This window comes from Ovis canadensis, chromosome 1, assembly GCF_042477335.2.
Source record: "Ovis canadensis isolate MfBH-ARS-UI-01 breed Bighorn chromosome 1, ARS-UI_OviCan_v2, whole genome shotgun sequence".
Classification (NCBI taxonomy): Eukaryota; Metazoa; Chordata; class Mammalia; order Artiodactyla; family Bovidae; genus Ovis; species Ovis canadensis.
Window position 1 is genome coordinate 262418446 of NC_091245.1, and position 19249 is coordinate 262437694.

The following is a 19249-nucleotide window of genomic DNA, read 5'->3' on the forward strand; positions in this document are numbered from 1 at the left end:
ATCTTTCCAATCCTGTCCTTCTGCATCTAAGGACAGCACCTCAGCTTAATTCCCAATGTAACAGCTTTGTTTGTATTAAATACTGTAATATACATGCAATAAATAGTACACGTACTTACATGCTGCTGCTAAGTCGCTTCAGTCGTGTCCAACTCTGCGCAACCCCATAGATGGTAGCCCACCAGGCTCTGCCATCCCTGGGATTCTCCAGGCAAGAACACTGGAGTGGGTTGCCTTCTCCGGTACTTACGTGACATACTGCCTACTACTGACACAAGCCCGATTTTAATTCTAAGGGTAAATTTTGGTTTCTTTCTACATCTTTTACACAGTTCTTGGAGAAGGCAATGGCACCCTACTCCAGTACTCTTGCCTGGAAAATCCCATCGATGGAGGAGCCTGGTGGGCTGCAGTCCATGGGGTCGCTAAGAGTCGGATACGACTGAGCGGCTTAACTTTCACTTTTCACTTTCATGCATTAGAGAAGGAAATGGCAACCCACTCCAGTGTTCTTGCCTGGAGAATCCCAGGGACAGGGGAGCCTGGTGGGGTGCCATCTACAGGGTCACACAGAGTCAGACACGACTTAAGTGACTTAGCAGTACACAGTTCTTAAATTTTCCTTTCAGCTAGCTTCTTTAGCTCATACATTCTCAATCTCTCAGAAAAATCCAAAGTCCCTGAATTTAAAAACAGCCTGACAGGCATGGTTCTGTCAACTCTTCGTGGATGCAGGTTACAGTTTAATGATTGGTTCTGTGCAGCAGTGCCGCTCCTTGGAGCTCATCACCTCATCACATTCTAATGAGAACACTCTCCCACAGCCGAGCTGGGGACATCAGTACAATAGCAACATTGCAAATAGCCCAGAAAGTCTGGGGAAAGAAGCTACTGTAAGAGATTACTGAAAGTCATGAAATACAAATTTTCTGGTTTCATTTTGAGCAAGTATATAACTTTGATTTTTATCCATAAAACAAAAAACCTGAAGAACTCACAATATAGAACCTTTGTGCATATTAAGACTCACCAATACCAGATCATCAGCTTTCAGATATCGTACAGAAATTTTGCACCAAAGTATATACTTTGCTATATTAGTAACACTTGTTAGCTGTAGCTTTTTAACAATTTAACTATCTTACCTTAAGATAGTCAAATAAGACAAAACCCCCACCTTGTGGATAAAGAGAACCATCTGGCTTATTTCAGGTGAGAATAGAACCACCATAAACAAGGAACAGAAACTACAATGAATTTAAAATAAGTTTATTCTGTTAACACCCTCATAATACTCCCCCAGAAAAACTATAAAACAGGGTACGCTGCTGCCCTTAAAGGAATGGATGGGTGATACATTATACAAAACGATCTTGGGAATCACGTGTAAATGTTACTCTGAATCTCATTTGTTGTCATCAATTTCTTCAGTATCTCTGTGCTCTGCGGAATATTCTGGAGGGAGAGAAGAAGTTGTTAACATAGTGAGAATTTAGTCAGAACAAGGCACACGTGCCCAGCCAGCCCTACTATTGACACAGAAGCAGAGAGGACACTGAAAAGGACTGGCCCCGCTTCTCACCTCCTCACCTGATGGACGGGACGTGAGTGGGTCCTCGTCAACTCTGCCCGAAGCTCTCTAACAGGACCCCAGGCCTCCAGAGGGGTCCCGGGCCCTTCGGTCACCTCCCCCACGTGTGCTCAGTCCTCTCTGCACCCCGACCAAGGGTCCTCCCAGTCCCCTCAAACACACCTGAGCCTGCCCATTTCATGCCACACTGCCTCCCTGGGCATGTCCCCTCCACCTAGACCCGCCCATCCCTTGGGTCCAGCTGAAGGGCCCCTTCCCTTCAGAGGCCCTTCTGAAGGGCCTCTCCTCGGTTGACCTCACCCCCGCCCACCCTGGCTGGTGGCTGGCACCTGGCACAGCAACCACCTGTGCCACCTCCAGGCCATGGACCACCCAGCACCATGGGGTCCACACAGCAGGGACGCAAGAGAATTCCATCTTGTTCCCAACTTGAACTACACCTTGTTGACCAAATACCACTTCAAGAACAGAAACTCTGACCTAAGCCAGGACGACTGTATTCAGTCACTAAGAAGACAGTGTTCTTCAAAAAGCCCCTTCATGCTCCCACAAATCATCATGTTTACAGCAAGAAATGAAAAGGTAAAGAGAAGTTAACTACATTTCCCCTACAAAGGATGTTTTTAGACACAGAAAGTTGACTTAAACTCTACATGACAAACGGTTTACAAGTCTCAGAATAAGTACAGAATATTCTGGGTCACTGGAGCCCTGAGCACTGACTACACCATCACAGAGCCCGTGCAGCCCCTTCACGGAAGCATCCAGGCAGCTCTGCTTCCGGCCCTTCACCATTCTCACTGCAGAGCTGACGGCTGTGAGGCAATCTGCCATAAAAGATGAAATAACTGGCTGACAGTCTGGACTTTGCCGCCAACGAAGGACTCTCATTTCTTTGTCACTTAAGTCTCAGCCCCCACAATGGTATGCATGGTGACAAGGAGACCTGGCGACTTAAAACAGGGGACTCTGACAACTACAGACACCGACATGATAGAAAACAGTGACAAAACTCAGGGGACCATACGTGAAACAGACAGCCAGCAGGAATCTGCTGTGTGGCTCAGGAAACTCAAACAGGGGCTCTGTATCAACCTGGAAGGGTGGGATGGGGGGGAGATGGGAGGGAGGCTCAACAGGGAGGGGATACATGTATACCTATGGCTGATCCATGTCGAGGTTTGACAGGAAACAAAATTCTATAAAGCAATTATCCTTCAGTAAAAAAAAAAAATATATAAATTTAAAATTAAAAAAAAGCCCAGGGGAAGTGTGAAACACGGGAGCATGAAGCCAGATTGCGTCCTATACAGAAAAGAGCACATCAGTGCAAAGCCTTCGGTGATCTGCAGGTGCAGAGTCGGGTCCACGCTTCCCACAGAATTTAGAATGTCCGCCAATGGACCTGTGAGAACGGGCCAAGAACAGACAGTGCAGAACAGGCTTCACAAGATAATGGCATGCTCAGGTCACACATCCACATCCCAGGCTTGGAAACTGACACCTGTCTTAAAGGGAGAAATTCTGGTTTAAAAGACGAGGTGCAATGCTGAAAAGGGAGACAAATCAACAAGCTTATACGTCTATACATACCTACACACACGTATGTTCACATGGACGTACAACCTAGCGGACTAGTGCTTAAATACAACCCACAGAACCTGTTCTTTGCACAGCACTGCCAGGAGGCAGATACACTTAAAATGTATTTGAATATTTTGTGCTTCACAATAAAATCTAAGTTTGTTATTCATTTCTCTTGTTTCACTATGTCCTTTTTAATGTCCCTCTTTTATCTTTTCATTATTTTATCTTCATGGCAAAACTGCCTCTCAGACAATTCGCTACTTGGTGATGACGTCTGCAGTGAACGAGCTCGTGGCCATGATGTCTGTGGTGAAGAAGCTTGGGTGGCAGTGCCCAGAGAAGACAGTGGCCACGGGCCCTGCTCCCGATGAGGTGGGAAGAGTCGATCAGGGAATCACAGGCGCAGGCAATGCCACTAGTTACCACATCCTCAGAAAGGGATGCTAAATACAAAATAACTTGCCTGAGAGGTTATCTGTGACTCCAGAAAGCTGAAAGATATACTTGAATTAGGACTCCACTCTTACTAATTCAGTAAATGCCTGAGGGCCTTTGACTCATCAGACTCATGACGTACTGGGGCTACCACAAGAGAAAAGGCTCCCAAGTAGGTGACAGTCTAATTTACGAAACCTATGAAATTAGCTGACACCAACAGAAATTACAAAGGAAGCTGCCCTACTACTAATGGCCATCCTAGAGTAAAACAAGGCTTCCAACCTGGAACAATGCTGTTATAATCTCATCCCCTTAAAGAAAAAGCTCTTCAACCAAGAGTCCACACTGTCAGCGAATCTCTTAGGGAGAAGACGGGAGTCCCTAGACTACCTGAAATTACTGGCAAAACCTTTCTGTACATGCTGATATGTATTTTTCTAGGAAAAGAGCCCACAGGTACATCCAAACTGAGAACAGGGGAACAGATTTAGCCCATCTAGTCCCAATGCAAAATTAAGTCAATAAACATTATGATAATTTGATCCATACTATGCTCAAAAATGCCTTCTCAAAAATTATACTTTCTAGGAACTTCCCCGGTGGCACAGTGGATAAAAATCTACCGGTTAACGCGTGGGACATGGGTTCAGTCCCTGGTCGGGGAAGACCCAACATCCACGGAGCAAGGAAGCCCGTGTACCACAACTATGGAGCCTGCACTCTGGAGCCCAAGTTCCATGAAGGGAAGCCTCAGCAATGAGGAGCCCGAGCATGGGAACAAACCGCAGTCCCAACTCGCTGCAAGTGGACAAAGCCCATGAACAGCAACAAAGACCCAGCACAGCCAAAAATTAAGTAATTAATGTAAAAAAAAATTACATCTTCCAAATTAATGAGTTACAGAAACTTCTTGAAGAGTGGAACCATCTTCCCACACAGACATCTGGGATTTAAAGCACTGGCCTATCCTGACAAACATGAACAAAACAGTCTCCGCGTTTCAGAAGCGTATCTAGAATAACATGTGACACTCATATGTAAGCTGCCAGGCCAGCAGCTTTCTCTTTACTTGGGGTGAAAAAGACCTCTATTTGCTACTCAGGTTTCACATTCAATACCACACGTTTATGTTCGCTACCAAGTTCATTAGTAAGTCACTAAAATAAAGCCTCACCTTAACCAAACACTTCAAGCTTCTGGAAGAAAGCACAGGCTTAAAAGCTTCGACTGTGATCAGGTCTAATTTCATCACATCAGTGTAACACAAGTACAGAATTGCAGGGATTCTCCATACTTGACAGTAACTCAGAACTATGAATAGACAAGAACAACATCACTTAGGTTTTCTGTTATACAATTTTAAAGTGCAACACCTCTATCTCATAAAGGCTACTTTTAAAAATATTCATCTCTGTTGCCTCTTTTAATCATTTACAGCCATTTTGAATCAATTATAATGCATATTTTCTTTCAAAGACAATTTACTTTCCTAAGTTATCTTCTGTTTTACAAATAAGATACAAGATTATAATTTTGTTGACTGCACTGAAGTAAATTAAATGCAAATAATAAATATATAATGCATACTATAAAACATTTAGTCATTTGTTCTAGTAAACTTAACATTTAAAGTTTTAAAAAAACTTTTATTCATGAACAAATAAGTGAATATATACTATAACATATTAACCACTAAAAAGTGAGAATCAAAATTTGATATGTTAGGGTATAATTGGTAATATGAATAAAAAATAAAACTATTACAGTAACTACCAAAATTCAATATCTGAAGCTTCTATTCTGACAATTAAAACACACTTTGCCAACTTTTCATGCACGAACAAATGACATCTAACACTGGCTTGCGTGATAAGTTATCAATGCTAGAAAGAAATGGCAGCTCTGAGTTAAGAGCTAAGAACTCTGAGCTGCTCTCCTACAATGAATGTGTGTCTGCAAAGTTTAAACACTGAAACCAAATATAACATGCATGCGTGCTCAGCTGCTCAGTCATGTCCAACTCTTTGCGACCCCATGTACTGCAGTCCTCCAGGCTCCTCTGTCCATGGGGATTCTAAATGCAAGAATACTGGAGTGGGCTGCCATGTCGTCCTTCAGAGAATCTTCCCCACCCAGGGATCGAAACCACTTCTGCATTGGCAGGCAGATTCTTTACTGCTGAGCCATCAGGGAAGCTACAAAATATAACATACCTGCAACTACGGATACTGAGGACTAACACCAACACACTGGTATTGATCACCATTAACACCTCAAAAAGATCTCTACTTGTCCCAGCAACAACTATGAAAAAAGCAGTAACAAGAATAGAAGTGAATGGCATGAACTGCAATACTACCTGCTGCAGGAAGGTCGTGGACAATATTTGGTTGTTCTAGCAGTGAACAGAAAGGAGGCTCTTTGAAATTCTGAGTTTTTAGAGCTTTCAGGAAAGGAGTATGAAGGCTGCTGGTAGATTCTGAAGTTTTATAGTCAGTAACATGGCGACATGTAAGAATAGTGACTTGCATATTCTTCCTTGGACAAGAGCCAAAAACCTAACACAAAAGTGATTTCAAATTAAAATAGATACATATTTTGTGACAGAACAGAAATATCCCTCAAGCTATTTACCTACCATTCATACGATAGTGTATACATATGCTCTGAAGGGCTGGACGTGTCAATGGAAAACAGAGCCCCAGCTCTGCTGTCCCCTCACTGGGGTGGGACTGATCTTAATTCTGTCACTTTCTAGCCAGGTGACCTTCTCCAAGTCACTTCCCCCACCTGTGAACTAAGGACAGAGGGAGGTGTGACCTGAAGTCAGGGAAGTCAGGAACAAAGGAGGCAGAGCAGCTGCTGTAACAAACAGGGACACTATCACAGGTAAGGGGGTCACTCAGCTACAAGCACCTGTTCATTTACGCCCTCCCCCCGTCCGCCGAAGATGCCTGAAGGTGATTCTTTTTGTTTTGTTCCAGTGTTCGTTCAGTTTCTAAGAGCACTACTTGCCATCATTGTTGAGAACACTGTTACACTGAATGGAAGTGACACCCATTCTTTGCTGGAGAAAGTGACATAATTAAGATCCTACCTCGATAGACATTGAGTTTGAGTAAACTCTGGGAGTTGGTGATGGACAGGGAGGCCTGGCGTGCTGCGATTCAAGGGGTCGCAAAGAGTCGGACACGACTGAACTGAACTGAACCTCTAAGAACGCTCCGTTTAGACTAGTGTTGTATTAGCAACAGGAAGTGGTCCTCTCCTTAATGCACAGAATGATGGGTTCAAGAGCACTGTACTGAGGATGCTTCTAAGAACATCACTTGCAAGTTGCACTCATAACAGTGTTACATCAGTACAAATGACTCTTAAATTCACCTTTAAGTGTATTTCCTTTATAAATCAAGTTTCAACTGTTCAAGGCCTCAATGTCCACCTAAGTTGGTATTTCATGGATTTCTAAGGACTCTTCCAGCTTTTAAAATCTCTGATGACATAAGAAAAAGGAAGAAGCTATCTTCAAGGGAAAAAAAAAAAAAGCAGATTTTAGATCTCTGCACCTCTTCTGAAAATACTTTATGAAGAAAGAAAATGGCTATTTCAAATAGCAAGAGAACTGAAGATTTTAGGTTATGTGCTGTAAATGATTTGTAAGACTTTTAATTATAGCATAGCTTTATAAATAAACACAGAACTTAACATCATATCCATTTATAAGCAATGTTCCATTTAAGAGATATAACATCATTCACAAGGCCTGATTTATCATCCTCCCTGAATACTTATGTTTTGGAATACATTGTTTTGGAAATGCATAACTTTACATTTTCTCAAGTCAGAGAGAGAAAAGCTATTCCACAGTACAAAACATCATATATAAATTAATAATATAAATTAATACAGCAGTTTTCTATTCTTCTGAGATCTATTCAAAGTTATGGACTCTGTCCCTACAAAATACACATAGGGACATAAAATGAAATCATATATACAGCCATCAGAACATTCATAGACCTTATCAGACAATCTCTCCTTTAATCAAAACAGCTACCAAAAATTATAAAGTGCATTTTAAGTATGCCAATCTGGTTTAAAACAGGTGTGCACCTGTTAGAAACTTATTTCTAATAAACTTAATTTCTTAATAAACTTATTTCTAATAACTTAATTATATCTATAATTTAACTGACATTAAATATATATAATAAATTAAATAAATATATATCTATATTTAATCTAACATTTAAACTGAAACATTTATAAGACATATTGAAAAGGTTTACTTCATTAAAAAATACACAACTAAGAAAATCATGATTATTCCCTAAAATTGTTCAGTTCAGTTGCTCAGTCGTGTCTGACTCTTTGCGACCCCATGGACTGCAGCATGCCAGGCCTCCCTGTCCATCACCAACTCCCGGAATTTATTCAAACTGACGCCCATTGAGTCAGTGATGCCATCCAACCATCTCATCCTCTGTCAGCCCCTTCTCCTCTCGCCTTCAACCTTTCCCAGCATCAGGGGCTTTTCCAGTGAGTCAGTTTTTCGCATCAGGTTGCAAAAGTATTAGAGTTTCAGCTTCAGCATCAGTCCTTCCAATGAATCAGTTCAGTTCAGTCGCAGAGTCGTGTCCGACTCTTTGTGACACCATGAATATTCAGGACTGATTTCCTTTAGGATGGACTGGTTGGATCTCCTAGTTAAATTCTTCACTGAAAAAATTTTTTACTGGGCACATACAATTGCTCTATTCTCCCGCAAAATGAAGACTCAATCGATCCATCCTAATGCTAAGAAACATGGCTGCAGCTCTGGTGTGAGTGGCGGCTTCGCGCCAGCCGTGTGAACCCAGGTTGCAAGACCAGTTCACAGAGGCCTCCCACCTTGTGGCCCCGCGTTTCCAGGCAGCCTGGGCACCATGGCTGGTTCTCACCCGTGGCTGTGCCCTGCTCTGCCTCACGTGGGTAACTTGTTCGAAAATGTGTTACATTTTCACGACCCATGATCTTCAGCACATGCTGGTTACATTTGCTTGCGTTCTTTTATTCTTTATAACTCCTATAATACTTCTGAGGGAAAAAGCAAATACTTGCCCTACGTCAACATCTGACTATGCAGGCTTATGTGTAAAGACACTGAACCCTGATACAGCAGCCACCCCAGATGAGACTCTCTCACCTTCTCCAGCCACTGATACTGCTGATCTTCGGCGACGTAGCAACTGCACTGGCAGAGCATGACCTGAAATCAAATTCCGTGTTTCCTGTCAGGTCAAGCAAGCGTTACACACCCCCCACGCTGTCATCACATATGTAGCATGTGAACCCCAAAACAACCCTTGGATAACATTTGGTTTGCTTAATCTGCTACCAGCTTATTCATTTTTCTTTAAAGTTTAAAATTTTAAGAATCAAGCCACTACTGGCAAGTAGTATCAGAAGAAAGTGCACAATGACAGCACAACCGTGAGGGCTGGCCTAGGAGATGCTGAAGATGCTGTCAGTAAACACTACCAGAGTCCTCTTTACCCTTCTCGGGGTCACACACTGTGAAGACCAAACTCAAAAAAAAAAAAAAAAAAAAAAATCACAGAAACATCAAGTGCTATGAGAGTCAAGGGCAACAGTCTAGCCACATCTCAGGCCAGCAGTACCCAAGGATGGGGCTGATGTCTGGAAGGTGGCAGCAGTATAGAAGCCATGTGCTCAAACTGAAAACCTGCCACACAGAGGCATCGGAGGGTAAGATGCCTGATCATCAATGCTTGTGGAACAACAGTATCCATAAAAATTAACCATGTCCAAATATCGCCAGAAACATTAACACCTAACGATGCAAGTGGGAAAACATGAAGCACAGGGACCTTCCCAGCAGCCCAGTGGTTAGGACCCTGTAGTTCGACTGCAGGGGCCACGGGTTCGATCCCTGGCTGGGGAACTGAGATCCCACGTGTAACGCTGGCACAGCCAAAAAAAAAATTAAGCACAAGAGGGAAAAAAGGGGCCCAGGGTTAGGGAGAACAAGACTAGATACATAATTAGTTACACACACAGGGTCTGAATAGTCAAGATACCCAACAAATCAATGGTAAACCTAAACACCGTAACAGAAGTTCTCCTGCTTGACCTCCAAGAGGTATTCTACAGCGAAACCTTTCCACTAAGGGCCAGATGGAGAACATGCTTAGTTCCCTTACTATTTATTCCCCATAAATACTGGGTGCTTACAAAAATCCTTATGTAACATTTTAATAGTGGTGGATTACATGTTACAGAAACAAACTGTAAATATTGTCAAATCAAATTTTATCACTTTCAAGGCTAACCTTACAGCATTACAGTTACTGATGTCTTCACCTGTCTGAGCCCCTGCCCCTGTTCAAACGTCCAGCAGAGGTGGAAGAGCACTCTGTCAACAAGCAGGTGGGCAGACAGGCATCACCCGCGGGGCCACCTCACCAGCCTAACGTGTCTCCCCAACTGTGCTGCTTTCTCGGAATGGTTCCAAGGACAGAAGATGCGCTCAGCTGCTCAGTCATGTCCGACTCTCCACAAACCTATATACTGTAGCCCGCCACACTCCTCTGTCCATGGGATTTCCCAGACAAGAAGATTGGAGTGGGCAGCCATTTCCTCCTCCAGGGCATCTTCCTGACTCAGGGATCAAACCTGCGTCTCTTGCCTTGTTTACTATGGAGTCACCTGGGAAGCCCAGGACCCAAGAACAGGACTAGGACAAATGCGATCCAATAGAATCACTAGGCGTCAGCTGCAGAACATATTTTACAGCTTAACAAATCAGGATGAATTATGAATTCCCTAGGGGTCCAGCAGTTAAGACTTCACACTTCTACTGCAGGGGGACCAGGTTCCATCCCTGGTCAGGGGGAACCAAGATCCCTCGGGCCATGCAGCAGCAGAGCCAAAAAAAAAAAAACAAAACAAAACAGGATGAATAGGTAAGGATGAAAGCTCAGTGTTAACAGAATTGCATCAGAGTGCATAAAGCACTCATCTGCTCACTGTTAACTGAGAGTCCAGTCTACAGGAATGGGTTTAGAGCTGAATGCCAGGTAGGTTTAGGGCAACAAAGCAGGACCGTGCTTCCACAGCGTGTATGCATTTTCCCACATTTACATCTGCCAGCTCAAATCATGTTCTGAATGAGGGCAAGGGTTTGCTTCTAAAAAAGTTACTTCAGAGTTCCTTCAGAAGTTTACCAACACACCATATCTGCCACGTTGATATTATATAAGCAGAAAAATGATTACTACCATTGCCAACAGGCAGAATCCCTCAGCTCAAAAGTAGGTATTAAGGAACGTGGAATTCAAATGAACACTACATGAATGATGCCTAAATAACTCCCACTTATACACACAAGCCAGGCCCCACATACCGAAGGATTCGACTTCAGGTGATAAAACACACAAAAAGCCTCTGTGGGGGACAGGTGTGCAGTGTCCGTTGTCCTACACCATTCATTCCAGAGTTTAGCACAACCGACTTCTTCCCAGGTTCCTGAATTCATGACAAATGACGACAAAAACGCTGTGAAATACAAGGCACATCAGTTAGTGTTGGGCTCCACAAGTTGTATTTTCTATTCAATAAAAAACAAATTCAGTATCTACGGCTGATTCATATTGTTGTTTGGCAGAAACCAACCAAACACTGTAAAGCAATTATCCAATTTAAAAGAAACAAATTTTTAAAAATCATAAAAAATAAATAAATTCAAGTTGAGAATCCTAGTGCCATTGAGAGCATCAACCTTACACACATCATCATTGTGCAGAAAAAGAAACTGAGGCCTCAAGAAGGTAGAGGCCATGCCCTGCATTTAGACGACACTGGAGCCAGGAATCAGGAAGACAGGTTTACCGACAGATCTCACCAGTCTCACACTATAACAACCTTCTGGAAAACTTTAGGCCAGCAGAACTGTAAATAAATAAGTCAGCTATTATTTACCATGTACTGTTCCACAGGCACTAGGGGTACCTTACAGGGCAAGGAATCTTCACTGGAGTTCCCCAAGGCTCTCCTCTGAGCTTGTGAATTCCCTAAAATGATACAGGTTTGTGTACTTTCGTGTGTGTATTCATTGTTCCAGCTGAACTCTGCACTGCTCTGACTTTAATCTATCAAATGAATTCATATATGTATAAAAACCTTATATTGCTAGAGTTCTCCTTATGATTTTAAAGGAGTCCGTTAACTCACAAACATACAAAGACCCACTGTAACAAGGGACTGTATGCACATGCCACCTCTGCCCCTGGTCAGCTGGGCCACAACAGGCCCAGAAGCCCAAGAAAACCTGGATACTAGAAACGTGGTTTCCTTGAAATCATAAGTTCCTAAAGCCAAGAATATTTCTCCTAAATCTTATTTTTCAAGTTTCTCAAAAAGCGCCACATGAGCAGGGACAGATTTCATTCAGACACAGTTATTCTGCTATGACTTCTTCTAAAAAAGTAATATACATGTGAAATCTGTTATGATGGAAAGAAGTAACTTCAGCTTCTGCTCTTTCAACAAAGCGTATAGTCTAATGCACTTCCACTTACCTACTGCATTATTCCCTATGGCAATTATAAACTTGGAGCAAGGATGTTTTTCCAGTAGAGAAACTTCCAACGTTGTTTTTGTCTGTCTTCGAAAGAGCCGCACCTCCCTAATAAGAGAAACAAAAAAAATGAAAAGAAAAGCAATTTAAATGTTGTTGTTCAGTCGCTCAGTTGTGCCTCTTTGTGACCCTATGAACTGTACCACCCCAGGCTTTCCTGTACTCCACACAATTTAAATGTAGTTAGTATCATACTGTGACAAAAAGGTTACCACAGGTATGATTTTGTATTAAGTAGAATGCAAACTTTAATTCTATAAAGAACAAAATTATGATTTTAAGGAAGCAACAGATTCAGGTAACAATAATTCATAGGTAAAACTGTTTGTTGCCCAGTTCATGGAGAACTGTAGGAGAGAGATCAGGCTGTCCAGCTGATCCACAGATCAATCTATCTTAGCAACCCAAACAGTGGACAACTAGGCATAGTTTGTGGTGAGAAATGGCAAGCACCACCTCTGAGGCTTTCTTGCAGCACAACACTGACCAAGCCTCTTAGAAGGAACTTCCTTTTACAGGAAATGCTTGTGACAAACACACACCTGAATAAAGGACACCAAGAGGAAGCAATCAGGCCAATCCAGAGGGTGGGACATCCTACGGGACAATCGGTCTCTCCAAGGGGGTGAGAAAGTTGGGGGCGGGGAGGGAACTGCTCTAAATGCATGAAAGTTCAAGAAATAAAACGTCTAAATCTAAGGTGTGTGCTTTGCCAGGGTTCTGACTTGCTCAAACCCACTGTTAAATGTCGTGTTTGAGACAACTGGATAAATCTGATCATGGACTGGCAATATTACACACTATCCAGAGAGTATTATCAACTGTAAATATGTAAGAAAATACCTGTATCGTTTGATACGCATTCTGAAAGCTGTAGAGGTGAAAGGGTGGAGAGAGATGAAATGTGGCAAAATCTTCCTAACTGTTGAATTTATGTGACTGGAGGGGCTTAACGTGCCATTTTATTGTTTTCTCTAATGTCTCTGTGTTGGGAAATAACACTTTTTAAAAAAAGGACATATCCATATGCTGCTGACACACGATGCTAACCAAGAAGTGCGGCAGGAATACAGTTTTTTTAAGAGTTGTCTTATATCCATGAAACAAACGCACGACAGACTTGAGGGAGGAAGACAGCCCCGCCGCGCTGGAAAACGGATCACGCCCGCAGGAAACCACCGGCACCAACGCTGAAGGAAGCCTGTGAAGACGGCAGGAGCCGACACCCCACAGAGCCGTCTGCAGGGCCCGCGGACCACCTCCACCCGGCACCCCCGCAGCCGTCTTGCCCCTCAAGGCCGGGGGCCTGGGGTAGGGCGGAGCAGCCGCAACCTTAGGGCCGGCGCGTCTGCTCCGATGCCCCAGGACCTCACCTCTTCCGCGCCAGCTGTCGCCGGACCTCCCTATCCTCGGGCGTCTCCCTCCTCCCCTCCTCTTCCTCCTCCTCGTCCTCCGTCCCGGCTCGGCACGGCGTCCTCACCACCTCCCCGAAGAATGTGGCCGCCATGCTGTCCCTCACAATCCCCCGGCCTAACTGCGGTGCCACTGAACTGCGCACGCGTCCCGCGCACGCGCCCAAGAGCACCGCCACGCCCCCACAGCACCGCCACACACACCCCCTACACCACCCCCGCGCATGCGCCCCGAGTCCTTGCGGCGGTACAAACTCAGAACCTTTATCTTGCGCAGCCCGAGCCCAGGGGCCGCCGAAAAATCGGGTGACTGCAGGCTAGAAAGGCGAGCCGGGGGGCGGGGCCTCCCGTCCCCGCAGGTAACGGACCGGACGGACGAGGGGCTCGACCGCCCCCGGCCCAGTCCTTACAGCTCCGGGAAGAGGGCCAGCCTGGTTACCTTCCTTAACTCCGTTTCCGTTTTCTTCTCCATTAAGAGTGACAGGGTGAGCTTTGGTTTATTAAGCACCCGTCTTCAAACCGCGACCGCCCCAGGTAGGTGCCGGCCCGGCCCGGCGCGTCCTCGGGACAGTGGACAGAGGGCGGATGGACGGGCAGGAAAAACTACAGTGCTTCGCGGTGTTGTAAAAATGAGCCTTTACTCTGGCAATAGGGATTCACATTTCAAAAGCTGATGATCTGAAAGATTTCATGAGAATGCAAAAATAGTTGCTTCTTTTTTAAAACTTGGCCATCTCTGGTACAAAATTTCGCTTTAAATAGCCTATCATTAATAAGAAACGTAATTATTTTTGAATTGGTTCTCTTCTTTCATTATTTAACAGAGCACTAATCCATGCAGGACAGAAGTGACACTATGCCATAGCTTAAGTGAAAATACACAATATTGCAACGGAAAAAAAAAATCCATTTACCTACATTCAGTTGTGCTGAAACTAGAGGGCATTTGCTTACATTCTGGAACCCTATCAATAAATAGTCACAAAGTTAAGTACTAATATGGGGTCGGGGGAGCCTCTTGAGATTAGAAAAACACATTTTGCTTTTAGATGTGGGCAAACTGTCACCAAAAGCATTTCCATAAGATCAGTTATTTAGCACTTTTACACATTACTGCAAAATAATATATTGAGTTTTGAAGCAAAATATGAACATTAAAGTATAAACAATAAGACTAGCTATCTAGTTCACGCTTAGGAAACTCTGGCTATGTTAGCAAGCTAGAATAGACAAGATTACCAGTGTAATATTTTAAAATTACATTAACACTCCTGGGCTACAGTTTGGGCACCACTTTGTCTTAGTCCTTTTGTTGAATAAGATAACATCACTTTTACCAGTAAGATCTTCAATTTGATTTCAATTACATTATGAAGAAGTCATTTGTGGAAAGCTGATTAAAAATCATAGATAGGGTAATGATAGTACATTTAGTCATGATTAAAATTCTGCATACATTTCAGAGAGGTTTTTACAAGAATATTAAATTTTAAACAAATGCTTATTTCATGCAGTTACAATAAATTTAAGCCAAGCACTTAAAAAAAGGCAAGTATATGTTCAAATCAAATACTCAACCAGAAAAGGGATTCTATTATGAAAGAAGGCTGATGGTACAATCTCAAGTGCTAACAGAAATTAACCCCACCAGAGAAAATTATAACTTCAAAATTAAATCTTCACGACATTAAAACAGTCAAAAAACTGCATAAAATACTCGAGATTTTTAACATTTTCATTTTATGGCATTTGTTGAGGACATAGCATATCCCAATAAGAAATTTCTGTGAAATTAAGTGCAAATATGCGTCTGGAAATAGGTTTAAACATTTCATTAAAGATCAAAAATCAAACCCCATGCACCTAAAAATATTTGCAGTTTATTAGGAATTCTTCCCTTTCTCACCTGTGCTAGTAACAAGTTACTGGTATCAGTATTTCAGATGAAAATATACTACAAACAGAGCAAATACAGACTCTGGCTTATGCTAAGAAAAAGAAAGTGACAACAAAAAGCCTTTTTTAAAAGCAGACATGCAACCACAAGTAAATTTCTCAATAAGACACTTAAGTTGATCTGTGTAACAAAAAAAAAAAAAGCATTACATTGTCTTTTAATGAAAGAGGAACAGAAACCCTTAGATTGCTGTATTTTACTTTAGATTTACACATGCAAGTCATATATTAATATTCACAGATACTTTTAAATGGGAAAACAACTTGCTTGTAACAGTTCATTTTTCCAATAGCATGTTACTACGTTAAAAAGATTTGACAGTGCGTTCATTTAATCTGGTGATTTTAATTTCAACAAATACCTACTCACAAACCTCATTGCAAATAAATTCTTTATAGTATCAAGACCAGATTTTCTAATCCTAATGAAGGATTGATATAGCCCAGACATGCTGCCTTTAAAGTCTGTTGTGATGAGTCTCTAATAAATTTGCTCAAAATATTCAAAGTTCTAACTTTTAAGGTGCTATAAAGAAACATGTGACAGTATCATCTAAAAATATGACTGTTTCGATCTTTATACTTTTTATTTTCTAACTCATTAAGACTAAGACCTGCCTCATAGTGAAGCACATTTTTGGCATTTCTATAAATGCTGCTACATGAAAGTAAAAATGAGAAAAAGTTGTGATAGTCACATTCATAGCTTTCATATAAAAATATATATTCCCTGAATTCAGCATATCAAGTGGTCATCATTCTGTATGAATTGCAGTATTATAAACAAAATAAGAACATTAATGGACTTTTTCTATTTCCAACACTACTTTAGAACTCATTTATCAACATTCCCATCATGGAATCCCCAGGCCCTTCTAGTTTATGACTTTTGGGGCTGTGAATTATAGGGTGTGGCTCTTAACAAAGTATTTGCTTCACTCAAGTGTCAAATAGGCTCAGTGGCACTCCCTCTTGAAATGTGCCTATATTTTCCCTTATTTCAGTAATGACACCACAGTCATGGTGGTCTGAAATGTTATACTCAACATAGAGCCCTGAAAATTAGCATCAGGTTGAGATTTTGAAATGTTTTCAGTCCTTTGAGTTTTTGCTACCAACCCTGTACACTTCCCACTTTCTTCCTCTAAAGAATCAAGAGATTTCTTCAAGGCCCTTCCTTTCAGAAAAGGAATAATCTCATGACAGGGCCATTTGTCTCTTCTTTCCACCTCTCCAACTACAGGCTCCACAATCTATTTCCTCCTCAGAACTCTCTTGTCATATGCATCTGTACAAGGGCTGACTAGGAGGAAGCCCTCCTCCCACTTTGCCCCACTGGGTTATGGCTTTTAAAAATCCCTCAGAAGGTGCCAACAAGGGGTTAACAACGTTAGAGCTGGGAGCGGAATGCAACTGCCAGTTTACCTGTGGCCCCTGGTTTTCAATTCCACTTCTACATTTTCATAGTCACTACTGTGCTTTTTCTTTCCAGGATCTGAAACGCCTCAAAAGGGGCATTTTTCTATTAATATCTTCTAGCTCCTTTTCACTTTCAGAATTTATGGTTGTATCCTCCTCTTTATAAACATTGAGTAATTTTTTCTTAGCCGCAGCAGAAGCATTTCGATGGGGCAGTTTTCTGCTGCTCCTCCTAATCCACACATTTTCTGGTCCTGAAATGGTTTCCTTTAGATTACTCATTATCTTTATTTTATTTGCAGCAACAGTAGCACATCTGCGGGGCGCTTTCTCAGGCGCCATTGTGGCTTTCAGAGTCTCACTAGGCATTGGCACTGCATCCTTCTGAATATGCACACATGTTCTCACTTTTGTATTGGGTTCTCTGTCTTTAGGAACAGATTCTGAAAAATGAAAGTTCATGTAAATGCAAAAATCTTGTACCACAAGATTTTACTACTACTTACATTCCTCAACAATACATTCCTCAACAGTGTTACAACTACTCACATTGCTAAATGAAAAACCAATGCATCATCAATGACACTACACATTTTTGACGTCGATATAACCTTCCACTTCCTTGTCTACAAATGAGTCTTGGACAGAAGTTACAGTCCCTTGCACACTTCACTGTCTCTAAGGATAACTGTCCCCTAAAGCAGCAGACTTGTTAGAATAGGGTTATACCCTTCAGGATCATAAAGTGAAGTCACTCAGTTGTGTCCGACCCTTTGCGACCCCATGGACTATAGCCTGCCAGGCTCCTCCGTCATAAAGCCACTCAGCAAAAAGCACTTTTTAAAAATCTTAATTTTTAGAGTAGAACTTTGTAGGTTTTAAATTTTTGGTGTCATTTCTAATACTCTATGTTGAATTACTTTAAAATATCCAATAGGACTTCTGAAATAATTTTCCTAGAACCTAAACAAGGAAATGCCATCATGACTATGACACAGCATTAGCCCTACTTCAAGATCCTTAAGGTTTCAGTTCCAACACTGGTATTTCCTTTAGTCAAAAAAAAAGTTACACGGGTCACTAGTAGATAAAAAGGAACTGTTTATTTGTTTTATACAACCGAAATGTAGTTTTAATCCTAGATTCGTCTTTTTCAATTTCAGGATTTTATATAACTGAAATGATCAAATCCTAGTTTCACTGCTATTCAGATAGTTTCTGAACTGGTGTATGTGGGTCACAGAGAGGATCAGGCTGAAGCTTCTAAAAGAAATGAACTCTACACACACAAGCATAGTTGTTGTAAGGAACTAAGGAAGTAGCGCAGGCCGCTGTCAGAACTTGTTCTAGAAACTGAACCTCCTAAGCGGCAAAGGAGAACTTCTTTCAAGGAAGTGTTATTGTAGCTGAGAACCAGAAACTGGGACAGGATCCAGCAGGGAAAAGGTAGGACAGAAAGCACTCTGCAGAGGCTAGTCCTTCACTGGGCCTCAGCCAGCAGTTTCAATGGAGCACAATGGGGTCGTGCAGAGCCGCCACGGGTGCTTACGTGGGCTCAAATCATTTTCATTTTTGCCCACATCTGAAAGCTAGATTTTCACATTTCAAATACAAACTTAACTAGCACTGTTCTCGGGCACTAGTATTTCTTGATAAAAATGCACCTAAAGTTCATTAGCCCCTGAATGTCAGGCCTTATCTGTTGGCAATCTAGTCTTGTTGCCATTAAGAGCCAAACTATCTAAAGACTGTCTTCAAGGGGCACAAGTCTTGCTGGGGGTGAGTGTGTAGGATGCTGCCTCAGGTTTCAAGGTTTTCACAGTTACTCTGTAGCAGTGAAACTACAAACTACCAGCCTTCTTCATTTTTCCTTTGTGAAGGGAGACATTGACCTGTGATCAAGGGCAAATGAGTACAGGTGAAAATGACTTCTGTGAATTGACAAATTCATTAACAGATAGAGTGATGGGCAAAGCCTTAAAACCTCAAAACTCACTCTTGAGAGTTTACCTTAAATCTATGACATGCATTTCAAAGATGTGCTTGTGTTTTCTCCGAGACCCAAGAAAGTTCTCCCATAGCTGGCTACGAACTACTTTGCTAAAAGCAATTCCCCACAAATGCTTCAGTCCTTTTTACCAAAATTACATGATTCACTTGTTTTTACAGTGAAAATTCCATTTCTGAAGACATGTTTTGCTCAGTATA

The 19249-nt window shown here is 42.1% G+C and overlaps 2 protein-coding genes across 3 annotated transcripts in view; both read right to left on the minus strand.

Annotated features, from left to right (window-relative positions):
- Positions 1 to 1253: 1253 nt before the first annotated feature.
- Positions 1254 to 13968, minus strand: PSMG1 (proteasome assembly chaperone 1). Its single transcript, XM_069566181.1, has 7 exons — positions 13628 to 13968; positions 12196 to 12302; positions 11022 to 11173; positions 8802 to 8864; positions 5976 to 6174; positions 4791 to 4927; positions 1254 to 1455 (listed from the first exon to the last, which is right to left on the minus strand). Exons 1-7 carry the CDS (start codon positions 13759 to 13761, stop codon positions 1381 to 1383), a joined length of 867 nt encoding a protein of 288 aa, XP_069422282.1. The 5' UTR covers positions 13762 to 13968; the 3' UTR covers positions 1254 to 1380.
- An 808-nt stretch (positions 13969 to 14776) lies between these two features.
- BRWD1 (bromodomain and WD repeat domain containing 1) overlaps positions 14777 to 19249 on the minus strand; it is a 123636-nt gene continuing 119163 nt past the window's right edge. For both annotated transcript variants that reach the window (XM_069565506.1, XM_069565516.1), the window contains exon 42: positions 14777 to 17484. In XM_069565506.1, coding sequence (XP_069421607.1) covers positions 17093 to 17484 — 392 coding nt within the window. In that variant the 3' untranslated portion in view covers positions 14777 to 17092. The remainder of the gene's footprint in view (positions 17485 to 19249) is intronic.